This window comes from Sphaerodactylus townsendi, linkage group LG13 (assembly GCF_021028975.2).
Source record: "Sphaerodactylus townsendi isolate TG3544 linkage group LG13, MPM_Stown_v2.3, whole genome shotgun sequence".
Taxonomy (NCBI): Eukaryota; Metazoa; Chordata; class Lepidosauria; order Squamata; family Sphaerodactylidae; genus Sphaerodactylus; species Sphaerodactylus townsendi.
The window spans coordinates 56,176,880-56,203,730 of record NC_059437.1 but is presented as its reverse complement, the minus strand read 5'-3'; the positions used below and the strand labels follow the sequence as shown (position 1 = coordinate 56,203,730).

At 51.6% G+C, this 26,851-nt stretch overlaps 1 protein-coding gene across 1 annotated transcript; it reads left to right on the top strand.

Annotated features, from left to right (window-relative positions):
- Positions 1-609: 609 nt before the first annotated feature.
- On the top strand, positions 610-9,226 carry TMEM119 (transmembrane protein 119). Its single transcript, XM_048514757.1, has 2 exons — positions 610-806; positions 7,272-9,226. The coding sequence occupies exon 2, from the start codon at positions 7,298-7,300 to the stop codon at positions 8,213-8,215; it is 918 nt and encodes a 305-aa protein (XP_048370714.1). The 5' UTR covers positions 610-806; positions 7,272-7,297; the 3' UTR covers positions 8,216-9,226.
- Positions 9,227-26,851: the final 17,625 nt, after the last annotated feature.

Sequence of the window (26,851 nt, the reverse complement as noted above, 5' to 3'; positions counted from 1 at the left end):
CCCCGGGGGGGGGGGATGGGGGGCGTGTTTCCCTTCTCTTTTTTCCAGTTTGGAAAACGAAGCAAACTTTGGCCAAACTTTCCCCGTCGTTTTGAGTTCTGACCCTCTGGGGAAATGGCGATTCTTTTCCGGAGGGAGGGGCAGGGCCTGGGTGTGGGTGGGTGGGGGGTGTGCGCGCGCAATGGCTGCATCCGGCCGGACAGTCCCGACTCTGAATTCGAATCCAGTTCTCATTTGCACGAAGCCCTCCCGGGCTTTCCTGTCCCATCTTCCGGCCGTCCCCCCGTGCCGCCTACCTCGCAGGATCGGCGTGCAGAGTCTCGGAAGGAGCGGGGCAGAGAAAAAGCGGGATCTGCCCGGGAGGCTGGACGGGCAGCAGCCGCCGCCACGTGGCTCTGGAGCTCGGCCCGCCCGCCGGCCGCAAGGGGCTCTGCACACGCTCGGGGGCACTCTTGTTTGGGCTGGGCTGGAGGGCGGGACGTGCCTAAGAGCCGGGGGTCGCCAACAGCAGCCCCGCTCTCCTCTTCTTCTCTCCCCCGGGGCGGGCCTCGCCCCGCCTCGGCCGCCCCCCTCCCCCCAGCCCAGCCCCCCAAGCGGGGAGGACGGAGGGAAGGAGGGAGGCTCTGGGGGTCTGCCCTCCTCCTCTTCCTCCTCCTCCTCCCTCCCTCCCTCCTCCCTCCCCGGCCCCCCATGAAACGCGCTTGCCTGCCCGGCGCCGGCCAGAGGCGCTGCAAAGGAACTGCCGCTGCAGACTCGCCGGCGAGCGCGGCCGGCAGCCAGCCCAGGAGGGAGCCCGTTGCTGCCCGGTGAGTCCCTGCCCAGCCTGCTCGCTCTCTCTCGGGGCTGCCCCCCCTCCCCGCCTTATTATCGACTGCTACCTCCTTTCCCGGCTCTTGCTGAGCAGCAGGAGGCGCGCAGTTTTCCGTAGGGGTGGGGGTGGGCTTTGCAGGAGCCCCCGGCCCTCCCAGGAGTTGTGCGCGCGGTCCCTTGCGAAGAACTGCTTGCAGGAGGACTCCCCCCCCCCCCCGCGCAATTAAGAGCCTCTAGAAGCCACACTGGTCGAACCCCTGCCCCCGAATCCCCAGATGTGAGAGGAAAATGGCATTCTGCAGATGCTCAGAGGCACCGTTGCCTCTGCCTTGGCACCCGAGAGCCGGCTTGGGGGCGGCTGAATCAACAGTTGTTCAGGGCATCCTCTAGCTATTCTAAGGCTTGACAACCTGGCTGAGGTTCTTGCTCCCATCTGGTGCGTGAGTGCCAAAGCAGTGGGTGTTGGCGGGCCGCCCCGTTGCCCATGAGCTGGCTGCTGCCTGCGGGCCTGGCAGAGCTGGGCTTTGGGCAGGTGGCCACGAGTCGTTTCTCCAGTGGCTGGCAGCACGGGGCAAAACGTGTGCCTGCCTGGCGCTGACTTGGCCGGAGGGCTGGCCCACTTTCCATGCCCCTGGGCTGCATGATCCGTCACCCCGGCTGCTGTCCTGAGCGCTCAGGTTGCAGAGAAGAAGAGGTCCCTGAGACAACAGCCCCGTGCAAGCGGGTGGCATTTATGCACAGGGTTGGCAGTTGCCCAATGTGGGCGGGAAAGTGCTCGGCCTTGCTCTCCATCCATCCGCGCCTCAACTGCTGGCACCAGTTGCTCAGAGTTCGAGTCTCTCAGCAGTGGCGCAGGAGGTTAAGAGCTCGTGTATCTAATCTGGAGGAACTGGGTTTGATTCCCAGCTCTGCCGCCTGAGCTGTGGAGGCTTATCTGGGGGATTCAGATTAGCCTGTACACTCCCACACACGCCAGCTGGGTGACCTTGGGCTAGTCACAGCTTCTTGGAGCTCTCTCAGCCGCACCTACCTCACAGGGTGTTTGTTGTGAGGGGGGAAGAGCAAGGAGATTGTCAGCCCCTTTGAGTCTCCTGCAGGAGAGAAAGGGGAGATATAAATCCAAACTCTTCTTCTTCTTCATCCGACCCTGATGAGCACTCTGTGTTTTCCTGGCCTCTTTCATCTTTGGAGCCCAGGGCTTGTTTGCCTCTCGCTGACTCTAGGCCAGGGCTGGGATGTGGCGGGCGAAGGGGTGACCCGTGTGGCCACCTGGCACCGCAACTCTGGGAGTGGTAGCTGCATTGATGTGCGCACCTTTGTGGTGGTGACGTGTTGCATGTGTGCCTGTGGAGAGAGCGCCACTTTTTGAGTCAGGTTGTACATCTGCTTGGACATAAAAGTGTCTTTGACAGACTGGGGGTGGGTGGGGTTGGATGCCGCAGATCCATTCCTTTCCTGGGGGTGCTTTTCCTTGGTGAAAGGAGCCCTCCCCTCTGCATCGGAGGAAGATTTCTCCTCGTGCCCGGGAAAGCTCCGTCACATGCAGGATCTAGCCGAGACCCTAATCCGGCACTCTCCTGCTGCCCGCGGTCGGTCGGAGGATCCCTCTGGTGCCTTCGGTTGTCTCAAGGCCTTCTGCTCACTGTGGAGCCCAGATGGGCAACAACGGGCTGGGGCCAATCCAGTGAAGAAAAGGCACTCTGCACATGACCAGAAGTGCTCCCTGCTAACATCCTCATATATTTTGAGACTGAACCTGGGTGCTGAAAGTGGATTTGAACTCCTCGGGCTGCCCCAGAGAACTTGGTCGTTTTGCTCTGGGCGGTTCTGAAGTTGCAGATGTTTAGATGGCTTTTAGACGGCCTTGCTGGAGACTTCGGAAGCGTTCCAAGAAGCTGCTTGTGCCATTGGGAATAGGAGGGGGGGGGCTCCCTGTTTGGTTGAAACCCCGGCTTTGTTTAATCTCCTGGTTAGAAAAGCTGTCTCTGCTTTGGGTAGCAGGAACGTAGGCAAATCATAGCCATGGGGAATGAAATCCCAGGCCTGCCTCTGGTTTTGTGCAGAGGTATTTCTGAGCAGACCATGGCCGTGGATTTAATTGCCCGTTGGTTTGTTCCTGTCCCTGGCCCAGTGGAGAGGGAGAGCTCTCGGGTTACAGCCCTCTTCAAAATGAAAGCAGATTTTAGGGAATATGTTCTGCATCTAGGAAGGAGGGGGGAGGGGCAGGGGAGCCTGCCTTCTGGACTGAAGGACTTTGGTGTGTACAGAGTTTGCAAGAGTGTTCAAGGGGACTCCTTGGTCAAATCCAGGGGCCCAGGCAGGGCAAGGGGCAAGCAGGAGGCACCTCCTGGGGCTCATAAAATAGTGCCGCGAAGCCAGAGCTCCGTTAATTCCAGCAAAAAAAGAAATGCCTCCACATCTGTCTGCCTGGCCGGTTTTGAGCCCCACCCCCGCATTCGGCAAGCCTGGGGCTCAGCCAGGTTTCCAATGGTAGGGATAGCTTTTAAGACGCTTTGGCGGACTTCCCTTGAACATGGAGGTTCCACCACTCACTCTCCCCAAGTATATGAGATGGAAGGGCTGTTACTTTCAGGAACTGTTTCAGAGGTGGGATCCAGCAGGTTCTCACAGGTTCCCGAGAGTAGGTTTCTAATTATTTGTGTGTGCCGAGAGGGGGTTACTAATGGGTGATTTTGCCACGTGATTTTGGCCTTAGTTACGCCCCTCCTCTCAGCAGTAGCGCGCAGAACTTGAAGCGGTCTAGCAGGAGGTGCACCGGCATGTGTGGCAGCCTGCGCCTGCCTGCATTCGTTTCCCGCCCAAGGACCGGCGCAGCGGCTGCGTCCTTGCCACAGCCCTGCCCAGGAATGCCCCGCCCCCCAGAATGCCTGGCCACGCCCCATCATGCCCCGCCCAGCCCCATTGGCGCTACACCACAGTTTGAATTCCACCACCATGGGAACCTGTTACTAAAATTTTTGGATCCCACCACTGAGCTGTTTGTGACGGGAAAGGAGATTCCAGCTTAGCCCTGCCAGGCCCGGAACCGCCTTCAAGAGATGGAATGGAATGGAGATTTTATTTATATCCCGCCGTCCCCCAGAAGGCTCAGGGCGATGTACAACAACATAATAGCAACATCAATCAGAATAATAGCAACAATGACCATAACATCAACAACAACATCAATAAACATAATATCTCAAATGTCAACATATCAATAATCAAGGCGTAATCATAACATAGCACTGTAATAGCATCATAAAACTTCACATAACATCACATAATAACAGTACAGTAGCCTAATAACAAATTATAGCATCATATACATAATGATACAACATCAAACAGCGAAAATAACAGTAGATAGTGGTCTAGAGCTAACAATTCAGCAATTCAGTTGCAGCAACAACTTATGCTAACCTAGCGAATAACATTACAATCCAATACTCAGTTAACTAAGCTAGCGCTAAACTACAGCTAACCTAATGAATACAATGGCTAATGCTAATTAAGACAGTTTCTGGAGCCTGTCTCAGGATCCATCAGCTGGGAGCTGGGAAATGCCTCCTTTCTTGGCCTCCACAGTCTTGATTTATGGGATTCAGTGAGATCACTGAAGGAATGTGGGGTGGGATGGAATGAGCTCCTAGAAGCGGACATCTTTCCGTTCTGCGTTTCCAAACCTCTCTCCATCTCTGTCTGAAAAGGTGGCTGGGAATTGCAGCAAGCTGGCTTGACGCTCAGGCATTAGGTAAACCTGCCAGTCCGTTGCGGCTTGATTAGATTAGTGGTGTAGGGTTGGGGGGGCGGGGCGGACGGTGGAATCCAGTTTCTGAAGGGTGGTGCCGTTTCTGCTGGCTGCGCTCCCTCCCTCTCCAACGTCCCTACGTTTCCCTGGACAGGAGCCTAGCACTGCCTGCCAGAATGTGGATTGGGGTCTCTCTCTCAAAGGGGTAGCCTGAAGAGAAATCCCAAGGAAAGAACAACAGAAGGAGAAAGAGAATTAACGGGGGCCAAGAAAGTTCTGTGGCCCTATGAAGGCCAAGGCCGTTGTTAATCAAGCATGACACTGATATTTGTCTTTATGGCGCTGCAAATTCCCTTTGAGTTTGGCTGCCTGTTTGGGACCATAAAAGAGGAAATCCTTCTCCCCAATGAGTATCTGCTCAGGTGATCGGTGGAATGTGGGGCAGCCGGCACAGTCTGGCTCCAGACTTCTCCCGTTGAGGAAACATGTCCATATATAGACGCGGCACTCTCCTCTTCACGTTCCTGAAGACGAGCCGGACTGACCCATGCACAACTAAATGGATCCTCCATGTTCACGGGCAGAATAATTTATATGTCTGCATTGCTCTTGCACATCACTTCCCATATATTATCATCTTGACCACAACCCTGTAAAGTAGGCCTATACAATTCTAAGGTGAGAAGAGGCATCAAGTCAGGCTGAGGTCTCCTGGTGGAGGCAGGATTTGAACAGGGGAGGTAAAGATGGCCAGCCTCTCAGCGGTCCTGAGATGCTCTGAATGCCAGTGGCTGAGAGGTGGGGGAGGAGCTATTGAGGACGTGTGGGGGGGGCAGTGACCCCGGGGGCAAGACCCCTGCTTTACGTTTCCCCACTCAGGAGGATGTTGCCAAAGTGTGTGGCTCGTGGGCCCCCGAGGACCATCTAGTGGACAACTTGTTGGAAACAGGATTGGGTCTTGATTGAATCAATCAGGGCAGCTCTTCTCTGACCAGCGTTTTCATCCAGTTTTCATCCAGACACCGGTGCAAAGAGACGCATTTGGCAGCTGCAGAGAAATCCAGCGGGTTCAGCCGCACCCCAAGTTTGAGTTAAGAGTGCTAAAAGTTTGACAACTTGGCAAGAAGTCTGGACAGTTCACCCTCGAGTGGAGAAATAGCCCTTTGAGTCAGAGGCAGCCCCTTGAAGGGGCCGTTTAGGGCCAGGAGGCTGAGGATGCTTAGAGAAGGGAGGAACACAGTGGTGGGATCCAAAAATTTTGGTAACAGGTTCCCATGGTGGTGGGATTCAAACTGTGGCGTAGCACCAATGGGGCTGGGCGGGGCATTCCTGGGCAGGGCTGTGGCAAAGACGGGGCATTCCTTGGGCAGGAAACAAATGCACGCAGGCGCAGGCTGCCATGCATGCTGGTGCACCTCCTGCTAGACTGCTTCAAGGTCTGCACACCAGTGCTGAGAGGAGGGGCGTAACTAAAGCAAAAAAAACCCTGGCAAAATCGCCAATTAGTAACCCCCTCTCGGCACACACAAATAATGAGTAACCTACTCTCGGGAACCTGTGAGAACCTGCTGGTTCCCACCTCTGGAGGAACACCTTCACGTTTGAGCATGTGCAGAGGGACTTTCACACTCACCACTGGGCAGGGTTTTGAGGGCTACTATGTGTACAGCCCCCAGGAACGCTTCCACCCTGGAACCCCTTGCTTTTTCCAAATTAAGAACTGGAGAGCCGAGTGCGTTTTATGAACCACATTAAAGTCCTTGCAGATGCAGCTGGCCATGTAAACTGCGTCAGACCAGTGGTGCGGCCTGCTGGAGTTTGCCTCCTTGGAGCTGGGTCACAGTTTCCACAGCAGACCTTCAAACTCTGGAATTTGCCTCTCACAGCCTGAACCAGCCCAGGGTTTGGCCAGGCCCTGGTTTGGGGGCAGGAGCAATTATGGCTCCAATGCTGCTCTCAGCTGTGGACTGAAATGTGAAGCTGGTAATTCTAGAAAATGTACTTAATATTCTAGTATTAAATATTAATTCATTAACTGAAAATGTTTGAAGTCTCTTTGCAACCATCAAAATGCTCTTCTTCTTCAGTCATTGTAAAGGGACAACTCACTTGCTTTTGAACCATGGAAACTTGAGAGCCAAAGCTTTTATAAAACAATCATAGCTTTCCCACTGAAAGAAATTTGTGAGAAACGTGGGGAAAAATGGGCAGCAGGGTAGACCTGTGGATAAGGTAGCTGGTGGCAGCAGGCCCCACCCAAAGTTCTAGGCCCCCTCCGCAGCTGCCCCACCTCAGGGTATGTGGACACCTGCCTGGCCCCAAACACCTGGGTATGGAGAATAATTGTTCCAGGTCAAAGAAGAAGAAGAGTTTGGATTTATATCCCACTTTTCTCGCCTGTAAGGAGACTCAAGGTGGCTTGAGTCCTCTCCCCACAACAGACACCTAGTGAGGTAGGTGGGGGTGAGAGAGTTCTGAGAGACTAGCCCAAGGTCCCCCAGCAGGAATGTAGGAGTGCCGAAACACATCTGGTTCACCAGATAAGCCTCTGCCACTCAGGTGGAGGAGTGGGGAATCAAACCCGGTTCTCCAGATTAGAATCCACCTGCTCTTAACTACTATACCACACTGGCTCAGTTAACTGCTGTTATTAGAAGCGATAAAAGACGACAATATCTAATTCTGTTGTTTCCGTGTGTTTGTTTTGCAGAGAGCCACCCAAGGCCAACGGCTGCCATGGCTGCCGCAAGAGTCGTCTGCCTCCTTGTTGTGCTGATGGTCCCTCTCTGCTTCTCCCGATCCAGGCATCTTCCAACAGCGGCCGAGGAAGACAATGGTGGGAGTGGGGAGGGGGAGGGGGCTTCCTCCGTCTCCCCCCCTGCAAGCGTGACAGTGAGTAGTGTCCATCCCACCTTGGGCGACATCCTCGTGACCTCGGTGAACGAGACGTCAGCCACCCTCACCCTACTGGATGGGATTGTGGATTTCTTCCGAGAGTACATGCTGTTGATCATTGTGGTGGGTTCTTTGGTCTTCATCTTCATGTTCATCGTCTGCGCCGCCGTCATCGTCCGGCAGAAGCACAAGGCCTCAGCCTATTACCCGTCATCTTTCCCCAAGAAGAAGTACGTGGACCAGAATGACAGATTGGGGGGTGCCAAATCTTTCAGCGAAGTGCCTGAGAAGGTGGGTGATTCCTGCCAGGAAGAGCCTGTGGATTCCACCAAACAGCTGCAGGCGGATATTTTAGCAGCCGCTCAGAACCTTAAATCCCCAACCAAGGCGGTCACAGCTAATGGAGAGAGTGCCAAGACAGAGGAGAAACCAACCAAGGAAAGGGAGGAAGGAGCTCAGGCACCAGAGGTGGACAGAAAGGAAGAAGAAGGAGCTACCAAAACCCAGGATTGTCCACAAGAGAAGACTGAACTTCCAACCGAGACTTCAGCTACCCACAATCCAGCAGATGCTGAAGTCGATGGAGGAGATCCGCCACCCAGTGTGGAAAGTCAGCGGGTGGAGGAAACCGTGCCACTTTCTCCAGAGGAACCCAAGGAACCGGTCGGGACTGATAACTCCACCGTACAAACCTTGGAAGGTGAGAATCAGGAGTCTTTGGACCAAAAAGCGTGTGATGACAGCGCCTCAGGAGACTAAAAACTGTCCAAAAAAACCCCCCTCCAAATGTTATTTGCCACCCGCTGGCTTTCGTCTTGGACATTCATAGTATTAGATCAGTGATGGACTTACTTTCTACACTGTGGGAAATGGGAGGTCCTTCCTTCATTGTAGGAGACCACTTGCTCACCTTCAGTTTCAAAGAATCTCATTAGAAGTTGCACGAGGCGTTCGTTGCCTTAATGGACATCTCTGGTTCCAGGGAAATGCACAGCCAAACTCATCCAACAGAAGGGACCGGTTCGGGGCTGGGCCCTATGGCTCTGCTAGGCTGCGTGGTGGAGGTCACCTGATTCCAGGGAAAGCACCATCATTAGCCGAACGGATCCGAGGGGGCCAAGTCATTATTTGGTAGTTCACGGTGGACTTGAAGAAAATCCAATAGCCAAGTATCGCCTGGGAGAGGAGCAACAGTCCTTGAGTAGACCTGACTGTAAGCACCCCTCCAATAGTTCCCCTCAAATACACATGGCACCATTTGTCTCTTGGGTCCAATTTTGGTGAGTCCCCTTGGAAGTTGCCTCTTCGTGGCCGGTAGCAGCCGGTATCGTGGCCGGTATCACCACATTCCATGTGACTTTCTAGCTGAACCACTTTTGTTAAATTTCCTGATCACATCATCTCACTGTCCTCCTGCACCTCGGACCGATTGTTTACAATCTGAGCTCACTCGAGGTTGGATTTCTTCTCCTCTTCACTGACCTCCAGCCCCTTCTTTTGACTGGCTGATGTTATATTCAGGGATGCGTTCACATAGTCATTTCCCATTCCCTACCATGGGAAGCAGGAAGCTGCCAGAACAGAGTTGCCCAGTGTGGGACCACTGGTCACCATGGTGCCCATCAGTACTTCCCTTGGCATCCACAGAGCTTTTCAGAAAGTGGGTGGGGCCAGTGGTGGGATCCAAAAATTTTAAGAACAGGTTCCGATGGGGGTGGGATTCAAACAGTGGCGCCGCCGCACACACGCGCCTCCAGTCCCTATTGGGCAGGGAAGTTGCTTTAGTAACCCCTTCTCGGCACTCAGAAAAAAATTAGTAACCACTTCTAGAGAAGTGGTGAGAACTGGTTAGATTAAGGTGACCAGATTTTTAATTTTGTAATGCGGGGCACGCGGCGCTGCACTCCGTAAAGCGACCAAGCGAGCAGCAGGGAGCACACTGCTGCCCTGGATGTGGAAGCTCAGGTGGTGTGCAGGAAACCGGGAGCTGCAAAAGGCTGTGCGCCCCAAGCGGCCGCATGACAAGCATCTCTCGCTGGCCATGCACTGCCTAGTAATCAGGAAAATTTTAAAACCCCGCGGGACGCGTTGCCGAAAAGCATGGCTGTCCCGCCAAAAGCAGGACAGCTGGTCATCTTAGGTTAGATCCCACCTCTGGGTGGGGCCACTGTAAGACAGGGCTTCTTACTGGCTGCCCTCACTCCAATGAAGGGGTTCTCCACTGGAGCATCAGAAGGGCTGGTCAAAGCACCTGGGATTTCCTACCAGTGTGTGGCTCCATTTCCCCTCCAGGGTTTCCTGCTTCCCAGGATACTTGTGTTGGGGGAGTAGACATTCCATTTGACTCCTCCAGTAGCAGAGCCATTTGAGGTTTGGCTCCATCTATTGTAGCACCACGCGCTGTCAAAAAAAAAAAGGTTGGGAGCCCTTCCCCCAGAGTATTGGGCCACCACAAGCAGATAATGTTGTACTCCATGAGGGTGTGACTCTCCTGCCTCCTGCGAGTAGCAGAGAGCTGGACTAGATGGACTCTGGTCTGATCCAGCTGGCTTGTTCTTATATTCTTAGTGGGGACTGGTGTGTGCGGCTGACATTCCTGCCCCTTTCCACTCTGCTCGCTAGTACTGTCATGGTGGGGGGCAGTTTTGTGCCCTGCTGCGGAAACAGCTTAATTCCTTCAGGGTTAGATCAAATGTAACCTTGAAAATTTGGGCTGATGACCCCAGGGAATGTGACGAGGGTGTTTTCTTCTTCCGACTGGATCTTTCTCCGTTGGCGCTTGTTCCCGGTTTCCTCCTGATCTCTAGTCAACCTCTTTCAGTTGTGTGCTCAAAATCTTTCCCCCCGTGACTCAGAAAAATCTCCCACTAGGCTTGGTTACAGATCCTGCTGCTGACCCCCCAGTCCGCCAGACTCCTGCAAGACAAAGATCCACCTGTCTGCTTGGTCAATAGCAAATGCCAACTGTGAATCCTCAGACGACTCAGCAGCCCTGAGACCACGTTGAATCATTTCGGCACTCCGAGACATTCCCATGGAAGATCTTGCCCTAGGAGAAGTCAAGCACAGATATGTTTTTGTGGGACTGGCAGTCTTTAAAAAGCCCCGAACATTTGGATATGTGCACGACAAGGGAGTATGTGGGCGACCTCAAGGAAAAATCATGTTTGGGAAAAGCACATTTGCATATTTATGAGGCTTGAATCTTGAAGCATTTTTTACCAGCAAAGAATCTTCATTCATAGAGACAATTCTGGATGTCTAGTCCCTATGAAGAACAATCTGGGGATAGACGTGTACATTAAGGCTAACATAACCAGAGTAGAAGAAAGTTTTGAATTTATACCCTGCTTTTCTCTCCTGAAAGGAGTCTCAAGGTGGCTTACAAACTCCTTTTTCCTTCCTCTCCCCGCAACAGGCACCTTGTGAGGTAGTTGGGGGTGAGAGAGTTCTGAAGCACTGTGACTAGCCCGAGATCACCCAACAGGCTTCATGTGGAGGAACGGGGAATCAAACCTGGTTCTCCAGATTAGGGCCCACCTGCTTTTAACCACTACACCACGCTGGCAGAGTCTCTTCAAGTGCTGGAAAGAACTTTCTGGACTTGTTCGGTTTATACCGTGTTGCAGAGGAGGAGTAACTTTTTCCTGATTCTTTATGGGTGGGAGAAGGTACAAGAATGGAGACTTTCTCAGTGGACTTCCTGCTTCCAGGGTGGGTGGGTGGGTGTCTGGGATATTCCTTCTCCTGGCTGTTTGGGGACATTTCTCCATTTTCAGCTGGACCTGGACCTGGTAGCATTATCTTGTGTTTGACAAGCCTTGAAGAAGGAAAGGAGAACAATTCTCTGGTACCTTTCCTGATTTTGCAAAGGTTCTGCTAATATTTATGATGCCGAGTGTTCTGTATCACTTGGTTATATGGGACACCTGACCCCAGAGGAGAGGGAATGCTTTCTGTCACCGTAGCATGCTAGAACAAGCAGATCGGAATCTCATCTTTTTGAACTAAGACGTGAAGAGGTCCTCTCTGAAGGGGTCTTGTGCCTGCAAGGGGGCTATGTTGGTAATTAGCACTAGGTTGTGAGCAGAGGTGGGATCCAGCAGGTTCTCACAGGTTCCCGAGAGTAGGTTACTAATTATTTGTGTGTGCCAAGAGGGGGTTACTAATGGGTGATTTTGCCACGTGATTTTTGCACCTTTAGTTTCACCCTCCTCCTCTTGCCAGCAGTAGCGCCAGCAGAGAACTTTGAAGCAGTCTTAGCAGGAGGCAGTGCACCAAGGCGCAAGTGGCAGCCCTGCGCCTCGCCTGCATCTGCTTTCCTCCGCCTAAGGACCGGTGTAGCGACTCGCATCCCTGCCACAGCCCCGGCCTAGGGAATGCCCTACTCCCATAATGCCTCGCCACGCCACAGTCAGTCAGTCTCCTCGGCTCCCAGCCCCATTGGTGCTACGCCACAGTTTGAATCCCACCACCATGGGAACCTGTTACTAAAATTTTTGGATCCTACCACTGGTTGTGAGGGTATTCAGGAGGAAGCTCTGGGGCAAGTTCTAGTGGCTTTGGGCTTTTGTCTGTCTGCATCCAACTTTTCCACCTTCACCTCCAGCTCCAAATCCAGTCACTGGCATCAGGGATGATGGAGAAAAGGCCCGGGCATCAAGTGGGGCTGTCACCCTTGGGATGCCGAATGTGCGCTGGGAAGAAGGACTGCGCATTTCCAACCAGGGGGTGAAGTTGTCTTTGGAGTGTGTCACATTGTGACTCAAAGGTGGGGGCCATGTATGACTTGCAGAGCAGATGAGTCTTGGCCCCATCCATGAAAATACCCCCCCTCCCCCGGAGCTCATGACACTGTCTGTGACCAAAGGGCACCCACTGCAGGATTTTGGGAGGAAAGGGATCCTTATTGTGAGTCATAGCAGCTGAATGAATGACGGCAGAGATGATGGGATTGGGAACCCTCCTTCTCCACTGAAAGCTCATCCATTTTTTAAAAATTAGCCAAAAGAACAATTGCAGACTGGAATTTTTGGGTTTTTTCTTCTCCGTTCCACAATGCCTTTAACCTTTTTGCTATTAATAAAGATTTTTTCCTATGCAGAAATTTTCCACGTCATTTTTTAAAAAGTTCTGTGTGTGGCTGGCCAAGGGGCGCGCGTGTGTGTGTATGTGTGCGCGCGCCACCAAGTTACAGCCAAACTTGTTGGGTTTTCAAGGCAAGAGACATTTGGAAGTGGTCTCCTATTGCCTGCCTCTTGGATGTTACCAATCCAAATACTAACCAGGACCAACCCTGCTTAGCTTTTGAGATGTTGAGATCAGGTAGCTTGGGGCTATTCAGGTCAGGGTGTGCCATGCTTGTTGGGAGAGATGTAGCCTGTATCATCCTATCCCTGTGTCTCTGTTTGCTTTTCCAAGATAAAAAAGGTCACAAACTCCTCCACTCTTATGCAAGTTTTTGGGCTCACCCCAAACAGCTCCATCGTTGTCTGGAAGGTGGTGAATGCGCATATATTTAGGTACGTGAAGCAGTATCCCAATGAGACTTTGATCCATAAAAGCATAGGAATGTATTGATTATCAGATGTACTCCATTCCATTATGAGGGGTCACGGGGAGCAGCCCAAAGGAATTATCCTTGCCCAACTCTCCGTGTCCCAGACCAGAACCCAGTGTGAATAAGAATATCCTGCTCGGCTTCAAGGAGATTCTTTGGTGTGTCTCCAAGCTTAGAGAATTCCAAAGCTGAAAGGCAGCCCCTGGGAATGCTTCTCAGCAGGCTCTTGAGGATTTAATGCGATAGACTTAGTGGGCATTCCTGGGCCATTTTAATCCTGGGACTGAGAGGTAAGAGCTGGACTTTCACATATGTTGGGGACTGCCTTTCTGGATCAGCCCCAAAGCCTGACAGTTTGCTGCTTTCACCAGTGAGGTTATTCTGGGAAGCCCGCAAGCAAAAGGGGATGCTTAAAGATGTCCCCCGTTGTCTGTCTCTGCTGTGTGGCATTTGGAGCCATCCTTCCACAAAACATGGCGCTTCTATTTGTAGCTAACAGCTGTTGATAGACTAGACTTCTGTGAATTAGTCATATATATACACAGAGAGAAAGAGCTGGGGATGGAGGGAATTTCCAATCCCTGAGCAAATCTGGGGGGAGGGGCAGAGTCCCTCGAGACACTAATGGCCAATAAGCAACCGCAACCACCTCTGCCCCCTGCGTGCCTGCCAATCAATTACCCGTTTTGTGTAAGCCCTGCCCCCTAGCTGTGGGTGCATAGTGATTGGCTGGGAGTGTGTCACTGGCTTTACTTACTCTTTTATATACTGATGATATGTGTGTGTGTATAAAAATTAGGTAAACAAAATAACATTAGGACTAATAAAAGGAAACACTTCTTCACGCAACGTGTGATTGGTGTTTGGAATATGCTGCCGCAGGAGGTGGTGATGGCCACTCACTGGATGGCTTTAAAAGCGGCTTGGACAGATTTATGGAGGAGAAGTCGATCTATGGCTACCAATCTTGATCCTCCTTGATCTGAGATTGCAAATGCCTTAGCAGACCAGATGCTCGGGAGCAGCAGCAGCAGAAGGCCATTGCTTTCACCTCCTGCACGTGAGCTCCCAAAGGCACCTGGTGGGCCACTGCGAGTAGCAGAGAGCTGGACTAGATGGACTCTGGTCTGATCCAGCTGGCTTATTCTTATGTTCTTATGTTCTTTCTTAACATTTAAAGGTAAAGTCATCCATATTTCGACGACAATCTTCTCCCCATTTCCAGGGTGAACTTAATCCTATCTAGGTGTAATTTTTAGAAAGGTAAATGCTGGGCCTTGTCCTTTCTAAAAGCCTCCTCCCCCAATCCCAGGTGCACAGTAAGTGGGCTGAAGCTACTTCGGAGTGGCTCTGGAAGGAATGTTGGACATGCTCAGGGGCACTATGCTGTGCTGCTACACAATCGCCGAGCCCCTGGCTGAGATAAAGTCCAGTTTCTCAGTCTCGGTGCGGGGCACCCTGGGGTTGCCAACTCTAGTTCAGGACATTCCTGGGGATTGGAGGACACAGCCTGGGAGGAGGCAGGTTTGTGAAGGGACCCCATCCAGGTGCAGCACCAGAGTCCACTTTAAAAACAGCCATAACAACAGCCGTGATCTCTGTCGTCAGCCGATCAGCTGCGATTCCAGAATATCTCCAGGCCTAACCTGGAGGCTGGCAACCCTAGGCCAACTCCACATCACACGCTACCCCCCCCCCCCACTCGGCTCAATGAACAGTCACCTCAGTTGATTGAGGAGGCGTCTGTTTGGGGTTGGTTTCCTCACTCACCGTCTTGGCTTGCCTGTGGGCTAGACAGGGATTAGGATCCCAAGTGCAGTCACACATCACAGCAAGCTTTGGTGGGTCGGACTCGGAGGCATCTCAGACAGCGGTGAAGTCGAGGCCGTGTTTGGATGACTGCAGCTGGGGCTTTTGTTCTGGTCGGGCAAAAAAAATTCCTTCTAGGCTTTTGGGGGGGCAGAGAGTGTCACAAGACTGACTGAAAGCTGGCTGGAGGGGACGGCAGGGGGTCAAGGCGGGTGAGGGAGACGGCCCTTGGAGACTATCAGTTGCCTGCCTCAGGGCTGGCTCCAGCTTTTGGGGTGTCCTTCAGCCAGGGGGCCCCTCTGGTCCCCTGGGGGGGGGGAAGGGAGTGTGGGAGCAGGGATGAGCTGCCGCAGGGATCTTTGTGTGTTTGGCTAAACGTTAGGGACAAGTGAGAGGAGTTCCTCAGTAGAACAGGCTTCCTTGGGAGGTGTCTGGATTTCCTTCTTTGGAGGCTTTTAAGCAGAGGCGAGAGAGCCGTCTAAGGATCAGCACTGATCGTGCGAATTGGAGGCAAATCGTGAGAGGGTAAGAAGGGTGGCCTCAGTGCTCAGCTCTCGTGGCCCCTTCTTACATGCCCAGATGGCCACTCTGGGGCCGGGAAGGAATTTTCCTCTGGGCCACACTGACCCAGGAATCCTGGAGGTTATTTACCTTCCTCTGGGCATAGAGTAGGGGGAATTTCCTGGGCTAGATGGCCCATGAGGTCTCTTCCAACTCAGTGTTCCTCACTCTCCCTCAGCCCAGGACAGAATGAGTGCCAGGTGCAATACCTCTGAGCAGGCTCAACCCAGTGCCAAGAGAGTCAAAGATAAAAGTCAACGGGCCGCTTAATGGAACGGGAGCCCCTCAAGTGCCCAGTTGTGCAGACCCTCGATGCTTAATGTGACCAATGCATTTGGTCTGAGATTGGAGGGGGAAGGGCTTCACACAGGACTTTCATCCACGGGATGACTGAGCTGGGATCTGACCAAGGGGAAGGGTGTGAAGGGTGGAGAGTTTGTGCTTCCTCGGCTGGCTGAAGCAGTTGCTTCTTCAAGCAGTGTTGCAAACTAAGCCTCCAGGTTACTATTGCTGACTGCCCGCTTAACCTGCCTGTTTCCACGTCTGTTGTGGCGTTTGGACAACAGCCACAGACCCAGCTTCCGAAGAGCTTCCTTGATGGCAAACGAGGCAGGGGCTGATGGGAATTGTAGTCCATGAACATCTGGAGAGCCGCAGGTTGCAGACCCCTGCGTGTAGTCTGATGAGCTGCAATTCTGGCGGGTCCCACTGGAAGCGGGCATCTCTCCTTCCTTCCTTCCTTCCTTCCTTCCTTCCTTCCTTCCTTCCTTCCTTCCTGTCTCTGTGCAGCCGCTTGGGCAGCCAGGTCCTCCTTGGGGAATGGGGGGCGTGTTTCCCTTCTCCTTTTTCCAGTTTGGAAAACGAAGCAAACTTTGGCCAAACTTTCCCCGTCGTTTTGAGTTCTGACCAGTCCCGACTCTGAATTCGAATCCAGTTCTCATTTGCACGAAGCCCTCCCGGGCTCCCTCCGGGGCTCTCCTGTCCCATCTTCAGTGCCGTCCCCCCGTGCCGCCTACCTCGCAGGATCGGCGTGCAGAGTCTCGGAAGGAGCGGGGCAGAGAAAAAGCGGGATCTGCCCGGGAGGCTGGACGCCTCGCCCCCCCCCCCCCCGCCCCGCCCAGCCCCGCCCAGCCCAGCCCAGCCCCACAAGCGGGGAGGACGGAGAGAGGGAGGGAGGCAGGCAGGCAGGCTCTGGGGGCGGGCGCTTTCCCGGCAGCCGGCGAGGCTGAGCCGCAGGCTTCATCCTTGCCCACTCTGCAGGCAGCAGGGCGGGCCCACCAATTGCCTGCAGCCGGCTGGGACGCACTGCGGCTTTCTCCTCACCTCGCCCTTGGCTCTGGAACGGGGCGGGCGGCTTCCCCATGGGCCATGAGGCCGTTTTGCTGCTGGCTCCCATCTCCTGCCTCGCCCTGCAGGCAGCAGTGCGGACGCATCCATGCGCTTCTCAGAATGAGCGGAGTAAAAGGTAAAACCCCCCCCTATATATACAGTGTGATCTTTATTTTAAATGTCAAAAATTATTTGCGGCTCCAAGTGTTTTTTTTTTCCTGTGGAAAACGGGTCCAAATGGCTCTTTGAGTGTTAAAGGTTCCCTCCCCTTGCTCTAGCTATTCTAAGGCCACTGTTAATCAAGCGTGACACTGATATTTGTCTTTAGGGCGCTGCAAATTCCCTTTGAGTTTGGCTGCCTGTTTGGGACCATAAAAGAGGGAATCCTTCTCCCCAATGAGTATCTGCTCAGGTGATCTGTGGAATGTGGGGGCTGCCGGCTCAGTCTGGCTCTAGGCTTCTCCCGTTAGGGAAACATGTCCATATATAGACGCGGCACTCTCCTCTTCGTGTTCCTGAAGACGAGCCGGACTGAGCCATGGACAACTAAATGGATCCTCCATGTTTAGGGGCAGAATAATTGATATGTCTGCATTGCTCTTGCACATCACTTCCCAAATATTATAATCTTGACCACATAAGAACATAAGAACTAGCCAGCTGGATCAGACCAGAGTCCATCTAGTCCAGCTCTGCTACTCACAGTGGCCCACCAGGTGCCTTTGGGAGCTCACGTGCAGGAGGTGAAAGCAACGGCCTTTCATGCTGTTGCTTTTTTTTTCGTCTCCCGAAAGCACCTGGTCTGTTAAGGCATTTGCAATCTCAGATCAAAGAGGATCAAGATTGGTAGCCATAAATCGACTTCTCCTCCATAAATCTGTCCAAGCCCCTTTTTAAGCTATCCAGGTTAGTGGCCATCACTCACCTCCTGTGGCAGCATATCTCCAAAACATCAATCACACGCTATGCGGATAAGTGTTTCCTTTATTAGTCCTAATTCTTCCCCTCAGCATTTTCAATGGATGCCCCCTGGTTCTAGTATTGTGAGAGCAGAAACCACAACCCTGTAAAGTAGGCCTATACAATTCTAAGGTGAGAAGAGGCATAAAGTCAGGTTGAGGATTCCTGGTGGAGGCAGGATTTGAACAGGGGACGTAAAGATGGCCAGCCTCTCAGTGGTACTGAGATGCTCTTAATGCTAGTGGCTGAGAGGTAGGGGAGGAGCTGTTGAGGATCTAGGTGGGGCAGTGGCTCCCAGGGGCAAGACCCCCCTGCCTTTACATTTCCCACTCAGGAGGATGTTAAGCTACAAAGTGTGTGGCCTGTCAGCCCCCCCCCTCCTCCCCGAGGACCATCATCTTAGTGGGACAAACTCTTGTTGGAAACAGCATTGGGTCTTGATTGAATCAATCAGGGCAGCTCTCTTCTCTGACCAGCTGCCATCCAGACATCGTGTAAAGAGGCGCATTTCCAGCTGCACAGAAACTCCCGGCAGGTTCAGCCAAGCGACTCCCAAGTTCTGAGAGTTAAGAGTGCTAAAAGTTTGACAACTTGGCAAGAAGTCTGGACAGTTCAATCTCGAAAGTGGGAGAGAAATAGCCCTTTAGTGGCCAGAGGCAGCCCCTTGAAGGCCGCTTAGGGCCAGGAGGCTGGAGGATACTTTAGAGAAAGTGAGGAACACCTTCACCTTTGAGCATGTGCAGAGTGGGATCTTCTACACTCACTCACCACTGGGCAGGGTTTTAGAGTGGCTACTATGTGTACAGCTCCCAAGCAAACACTTCCACTCTGGAACCTCTTGTTTTTTCCAAATTAAGAACTGGAGAGAGAGCCGAAAAGCGTGCAGCTAGGAGCCACACATTAAAGTCCTTCTTGCAGATGAAGCCATGGCAAGTAAACTCTGCGCCAGACCAGTGGTGCTGCCTGGGCTGGAGTTTGCCTCCTTGGAGCTGGGTCACAGTTTCCCACAGCAGACCTTCTCAAACTCTGGAATTTGCTCTCTCACAGCCTTGTGAACTTTCAGCCCCAGAGTTTGGCCAGGCTCCTGGTTTGGGGGGGCAGGAGGCAATTATGGCTCCCCAACGCTGCGCCAGCCTGTGGGGCCAGACTGAAATGTGTGAAGCTGGTAATTCTAGTAAAATGTACTTAAATATTCTAGTATTAAATATTAATTCATTAACTGAAAATGTTTAAAGTCTCTTTACAACCGTCAAAATGCTCTTCTTCTTCTTCTTCAGTCACTGTAAAGGGGCAACTCACTTGCTTTTGAATCATGGAAACTTGAAACCTTTTATAAAACAATCATAGCTGATTTTCCCACTGAAAGAAATTTGTGAGCATGTGGGGAAAAATGGGCACAGGGAAGGCCTGTGGATAAGATAGCTGGTGGCAACAGGCTCCACCCAAAGTTCTAGGTCCCCCAGCAGGAATGTAGGAGTGCCGAAACATGTCTGGTTCACCAGATAAGCCTCTGCCACTCAGGTGGAGGAGTGGGGAATCAAACCCGGTTCTCCAGATTAGAATCCACCTGCTCTTAACCACTACACCACACTGGCTCAGTTAACTGTTGTTGTTAGAAGCGATAAAAGACGACAATATCTAATTCTGTTGTTTCCGTGTGTTTGTTTTGCAGAGAGCCATCCATGGCCAACGGCTGCCATGGCCGCCACAAGAGAGTCGCTCTCCCTCCTTGTTAAAGTGCTGATGGTCCCGCCTTCTGCCTCCCCGATCCAGGCATCTCTCTGGAAGCGGCAGAGGGAAGACAATGGTGGGGAGTGTGGGGGGAGGGGGCTTCTCCGCCTCCCCACCCCTGCAAGGCATGACACAGTGAGTAGTGTCCATCCCACCTTGGGCGACATCTTCGTGACCTCGGTGAATGAGACGTCAGCCACCTTCACCCTACTGGATTGGTTTGTGGATGTCTACCGAGAATACAAGCTGTTGATCATTGTGGTGGGTTCTTTGGTCTTCATCTGCTTGTTCATCCTCTGCGCCGCCTTCATCGTCCGGCAGACGCACAAGGCCAATTACCCGAAAACAAGCCAAACTGTGTGTAACGTAGATGACAGAGGAACAGAACAGCGCGTCACACACTGAAGACCGAGGATCAATGTGTTCAATAAATGTATTTATGTATATTTTATAATTGTCCAGTTACTGAATCCAATGATTGTACATCCAGTTTTTTCAACAATACAAGTTCATTTTTGAGATATATAATCCATACCTTCAATATCTACCGAACAAAAAAATAGTTCATTTTTTTTCAATATCTTTAGGGATAATTATATTCCATATAGAAAGTACTTTCCCAAACGACTGGCCAAGCTATAAGGCATCAAGCCACTTGTAGTCTTCCTCAGTGAGAAGCAATTCTTTTCCTCGAAAAAATTATTTATATTCATTTGCCATGCACAGGTCTTTTTCATTAACGAAGAACAATATAGTACTCTATGTATTAGATTCTAGAAGATTTTAATATTTTTAAACATTTTTACCATTAATATAAAATAATTTTACAAAATTGGTTTTATATTAATGGTAAAAATGTTAAAAATGGTGTTAGATATTACTAGAATCTAATGCACAAATTATACTATGTTGTTTATTATAATTATATTGTATAATAATACAATATTATTATATTGTATTATTATACAATAATTATTATAGTAGGAAATGTTAGCAGTAATAATTTTCTTATTTGTCTCTCAACAGAGCTGACACACAAACCCAAATGGCTGCATACACTCCGCAAAACCTTACTAAGTATTTCTAGGCTTTTTAAACATTCTTAACTTTTTTACATTTATAACATTTATAACATTTTTAACATTCTTAACATTTATACATGTTAACATTAATATTAAGAAAAAAATTAGAATGCATCAGCACGCGCTTACTGGCACCCCTAGGTCCACATCTGGCACCCCTAGGTCAACTCCACATCACAAACTACCCCCCCCCCTCGGCTCAAACCTCAGTTGATTGAGGAGGCGTCTGTTTGGGGTTGGTTTCCTCACTCACCGTCTTGGTGCCTGTGGGCTAGACAGGGATTAGGATCCCAAGTGCAGTCACACATCACAGCAAGCTTTGGTGGGTCGGACTCGGAGGCATCTCAGACAGTGGTGAAGTCGAGGCTGTGTTTGGATGACTGCAGCTGGGGCTTTTGTTCTGGCCAGGCAAAAAAAATTCCTTCTAGGCTTTTTTTTGGGGGGGGGGGCAGAGAGTGTCACAAGACTGACTGAAAGCTGGCTGGAGGGGACGGCAGGGGGTCAAGGCGGGTGAGGGAGATGGCCCTTGGAGACTATCAGTTGCCTGCAGCAGGGCTGGCTCCAGCTTTTGGGGTGTCCTTCAGCCAGGGGGCCCTTCTGGTCCCCTGGGGAGGGAAGGGGGTGTGGGAGCAGGGATGAGCTGCCGCAGGGATCTGTGTGTGTTTGGCTAAACATTAGGAACAAGTGAGAGGAGTTCCTCCGTAGAACAGGCTTTCTTGGGAGGTGTCTGGATTTCCTTCTTTGGAGGCTTTTAAGCAGAGGCGAGAGTCAGTTTAAGGATCAAAGGCACTGATCGCATGTAATTGGGACCAGTGGCAATCGTGGAGAGGGTAAGAAGGGTGGCTCCCCAGTGCTTCAGCTCTCGCGGGCTCCCCTTCTTACATGCCCAGATGGCCACTCTGGGGTCAGGAAGCTGAATTTTCCTCTCTTGGCACACACTGACCCAGGAATCCTGGAGGTTATTTACCTTCCTCTGGGCATACATAGAGTAGGGGAATTTCCTGGGCTAGATGGCCCATGGAGGTCTCTTTCCAACTCAGTGTTCCTCACTCTCCCTCGCCAGCCTCCAGGACAGAATGAGTGCCAGGTGCACACCTCTGGAGCAGGCTCACCAACCCAGTGCCAAGAGAGAGTCAAAGATAAAAAAGTCAACGGGCTCGCTTTTAATGGAACGTGGGAGCCCCTCAAGTGCTCCAGCTGTGCAGACCCTCGATGTCTTCAATGTGACCAATGCATTTGGTCTGAGATTGGAGGGGAAGGGCTTAATACAGGGACTTTCATCCACGGGATGACTGGAGCTGGGATCTGGACCAAGGGGAAGGTGTGAAGGGTGAGAGAGTTTGTGCTTCCTCTGGCTGGCTGAAGCAGTTGCTTCTTCAAGCAGTGTTGCAAACCAAGCTCTCCAGGTTACTATTGCTGACTCAAGCCCGCTTAACTCCGTCGCTCTGTTTTACCACGCCTGCTGTATGCTTTTGGGACAACAGCCACAGACCCAGCTCCTAAGAGCTTCCCTTGATGGCAAACGAGGCAGTGGGGCTGATTAGGGAATTGTAGTCCATGAACATCTGGAGAGACGCTGCAGGTTGCAGACCCCCGCGTGTAGCTCTGATGAGCTGCAATTTGGCGGTCCCACTGGAAGCTGGCATCTCCTTCCTTCCTTCCTTCCTTCCTTCCTTCCTTCCTTCCTTCCTTCCTTCCTTCCTTCCTTTCCTTCCTTCCTTCCTTCCTTCCTTCCTTCCTTCCTTCCTTCCTTCCTTCCTTCCTTCCTTCCTTCCTTCCTTCCTTCCTTCCTTCCTTCCTTCCTTCCTTCCTTCCTTCCTTCGAGAGGAGGTTGCATTCCAAATGCAGCTCAGCTGAAGTTTGAAACTACCCTCTGCTTTTAACAGCTCTCTCCGACGGCTGCTGCTGGGTTTGCCCTGGCTCGGCCCAGCTGCCAGATTCGCAATCCGTCTGGCTCTGTCTCCCTCCAGGATCCTACGTAGAAATAGGAGGGTGGGGAGGGGTCTCATCCCCCCGCCCTCATTCCAGTGTGTCTTCCGCACTGGTGTGTCTCACTGCCACGTTCTTCAGGGGTGTGTGAGAACTGTGCTGAAATCTATTTCTCTCTGGGGATTAACAGAGGAAATAGCCCACATACTTTGGCCACACGGCAAAAGCTGAGAGGCCCCAAACGCAGAATTTCCCGGCTTTTCCATTCAGGGCTTCAAGCTCTCCTCAGGCTAATGGTACCAGAAGGGGAGTAGAAGGGGTTTCTTGGGAGGGGGGCTACCTTTGTGAAATAAGATTTTGGAGGGTGGGGAAAAGGCAGGCAGGCAGAAAGAGGGTCATTTTGCACAGGGGTTCCCTTTCCTTTGGGGATTTCTGCCACATGAATTTGTTTGCCAAGGGAGCCTGCCCGTGGGCCATGGGCTCCTTTGCATCACGGCTGAGGATTCTGGGAGAGTGTGATCTGGCCTGGACTCTCAATTCTCCAGGGGCACCAGTCACAGTTGCTGGGCAAACAGAATTACTGGAACATGCTCCACATTCCTCCTGGATGGAAGGAATGAAATGGGAAGATGGAATGAGGAAACCAGACGACACCGGAAAGATGGCTGGGAACCACATGCAGGGGCTGGAAGGTCTGGGGGCTGCAGAGAGGATTGGAAAAGCTGTCAAACTCTGGAGGTGGGGGGTACTGGAGAGCTCCCAGAATTACACCTCCAGACTACGGAAATCTCTTCCCCTAGAGAAAATGGCTGCTTTGGGGGGCAGGCTGCATGGCATTACACTAAGGTGACCAGATTGTTTTGTGTTCTTTCAAAAATCGGGACTTTTTTAAAACGCTGTGGGACGCGGGACAAATTGTAAAAAATCATGAGTGTCCCGCCAAAAGCGGGACGTCTGGTCACCCTACATTACACTCTACTCAGGCTCCAGCCCCAAATTTCCAGGAGTTTCTTGGCTTGGATCTGGCAACCCTATGCAATCCCCCCCTCCCCAAATTGCTCACTGGTAGTCACAGGGGGCACCTGGGGCCTGAAAACAGGATTGGCTGGGCGTCGTTTGAGGACAGGGCAAGTTGAATCACTTGTTCTGTCCCTTAGCTTGCGGGCCCACTTCTTTTCCTCTGCCTGGAGACTGTTTAAAAAATGTGGCTGCCTCTTTTGAGAGTAAGGAACGGAGCCTGCTGCTTATCTGGAAGCCTTGACCCAGCGTCTTCCCTTCTCACCAGCTCCTTGTTCTTTGAATCCAGGACTACGTAACCCCTCCTAGATAGATCTTCCAAGGGCAGCAGTCCTGTTTTTGCAAGAAGCACCCTCCGCCCCTGTTCTGTGCTGGGCTGGGGGAGGGCCTTCTCCCTTGTGTTAAAGAGCATCTGGGACCAGCCGAAGTGGTTTCTCGCTGGAATGTTTGTCTTCCTGTGAGCAGCAGTGGCGTAGGACGTTAAGAGCTCGTGTATCTAATCTGGAGGGACCGGGTTTGATTCCCAGCTCTGCCGCCTGAACTGTGGAGGCTTATCTGGGGAATTCAGATTAGCCTGTGCACTCCCACACACGCCAGCTGGGTGACCTTGGGCTAGTCACACCTCTTTGGAGCTCTCTCAGCCCCACCTACCTCACAGGGTGTTTGTTGTGAGGGGGGAAGGGCAAGGAGATTGTAAGCCCCTTTGAGTCTCCTGCAGGAGAGAAAGGGGGGATATAAATCCAAACTCCTCCTCTTCCTCTTCCTCTTCTTCTTGGCTTGCTCTGCTGGTGCCAAAGGCAAGGGCATGTTTGGAGATGCCAGCTCTGACCTTCTTGGCTGTCTCTCTGGGCCTGGAGTCAAGACTGTTGCTGGCTGCCCACGATCATGACAGCTCCATTTCACCATTTATTTATTTTTAAACATTTATTAGCCACTTTTCTTCCTTGCAGAAGGGAGGCTCAGGAGAGGCTCAGAAGAGAAACAAAACTATACAAAAAACACAATGAACACAGAGGCAGAACACGCGGTGGATGCAAGGTGCGCAGCCAGCAACTGGAAAAGCTCCTTGGCCTCCCAGTGTTCCATGCATGGAGTTGTCAACCTCCAGGTGGTGGCTGGAGATTTGGAGAACTCCAAAAGCACCACCCAGACATTAGAGTCAGAGGTGTGAAAGTTTCTCTTTACCTGCCACTTGTTGCATGATCCTAGACCTAGTTTATACAGGCGGTTCTTGGCACTCCGACTATAATTATCAAGCCCTGCCAGCATGGCAATTTGCCATGCTGGCAGGGGCTGATGGGAATTGTAGTCCATAACATCTGGAGTGCCAAAGGTTCGCCACCACTGTAGGCTATTTTAGCATGAGGCGAGAGGCACAAAGATTTCCTGCATGATTTTGTGGACATTTCCAGCCTCTGAACACATACCCAGTTTTTAAAATGCTGTAGAATCTTGATAGTGCAATCCCACTTTATTCATCAAAGGCAGCAACATACTATGATATTTCATCCCATGTACCCCAAAGGACGTTCAGTCAGAACTTCAGCAAGGTTGCATACAGGTTGACTCTGAAAATAGTTCCCCTGGGGCCGACTTCCAAGGAAGTGCTGGCGGATTTCCACAGCTGATTTCATAGTGCTTTGGGCAGGCCCAGCGGAAGTGAAAGATAACATCTTGATCAAGCGCTATTCATGTGTGTCTGTAAAATGCAGGCTTGCTGTTCCCCTGTAGGTTAGATATCTCCCTAACCTTGTTGTCCTTTTGGATACCCCAAGTCCTCTGACCCTGGCAGGCCTTTCCCTCAGTGTTTCTACCTTCTAAGGTTGACAAATGTACACAGCCTTTTCTTAGGAAATTCTGCTCCCAAACTGCTCAGCAGGGCCATTTTAGAACTCTTGTTTACAAAATTAGTATTCATTTGACCTTTACAGACATGGATTGCTTTGGTGACATTTTTGTTCGGGTCCCTTCTACTGACTGCACTTTTGCTGTCGATGGTGACTTTTGAATTGGATTTGAACAGCGTTTTGTGTGGGTGTTAATTTGTATAAAGTGTAAAGACAAGGGCTTTAAAAGGAAGAAACAGAAAAAGGCATAATGAGGGCTAAACAGCTGTACAGTGTTTACAGCGAGAACTACAACCTTGAAATAGATTTGGAGTGAAAATAGGAGCCTGCTCTTCAGCTATGAGATCAGTGATGGGGGTGGCAAAAAGGTCCCATCGAGCTTTCTTGACTGGACCCATCAATCTGAACCAGACACTGCCCAGTCCAAGCACTCTGGAGGGATTTGTTGGTTAACATCTCTAGCTCTTGCGGCGACAATCGCTAGAGGCTCAACTCCTCGCTTGTGCCAGGCAGCTGTTGTCATAAACCATGACATCGTAGCAGCTGTGCGGCAATTTCGGTTGGAAATCTGAGCCAGCGATAAATTATTTCAAGGAGCAGATCTACCTCCTCCGGATAGCAACAGGCGCTTGGCAAGAGGGGAAGGATTTGGACGCCTAGCAAACACGACCAATATTTCTGACTTTCCACAGATTTGTGGAGGGCTGTGGATTTATTAGGGTTCACACATTCATGTCCAGTGCCTGCTCCCCTCCCCCCATTTCTGAGCATGCAGAACGACATTTTGGCACTAGAAAAGAAAGAGCAGAGCCCGGTGCATCCAGTGCTGGCTTGTTTTCCAACTGTGGGCGGGGGGAGGCATTTGGGATGAGATCTAAAACCATCTGTGGTCTATTCCAAATTAATGGAAAGAATTAAAAAAAATAATGCAGCCATTTACAAAAGCCCCAGCTGCAACATCCTGTCTTGGAGGAGGGGCGCCTCTCACACGCAAGAGTCTGCCTCGAACCGGGACAGCCCTGGGGCAGATCTGGGAGGCACCGTTGTGCGCACCATCTGACTGCTTCTCTTAAACTTTTGCACCCCAAACATCTGCCTGTGCGACAAACATGGCCTGGAGGCGTTCTTGCCAAAATTGGTTTCTTCTGCATTGTATAAGGACTAGTGTTGGCTACAGCAGGAGACTTTGTCCCAGACAGCTCTGCTCCATGCTGGCAATTCAGCCCATGAATAGCTGCTGGTCCCATGCTTGTCACGAGGCTGCCAGGAAATGGAGCGTCGATCTGTCACTATTCCTGACATTGTATAGATTTCTGGGGTATTGCCATTTGGAGATGGAGAGGCTCCACTCATCCCGGGTCCCAGGATGAGAGAAGCCCAGATGAGCTCTTCTGAGAACCAGAACCCAGGTGCAGAAGGGCAAAACGGGGACAGTGCAATGAATGCCCCCCGCCCCCACACACACACATTGGCCATGGGCATAGTAAAGACCCCTTTTCTGTTTGAGAAATTGCATCAGTCCGTAGGTTGTGTAGTGGTCTGTGTATTGTGCTGCCCTCTAGAGGGGCTC

Coding starts and splice junctions, on each gene's coding strand:
- TMEM119 (XM_048514757.1), top strand. CDS start 7,298: ATGGCTGCCGCAAGAGTCGTCTGCCTCCTTGTTGTGCTGATGGTCCCT.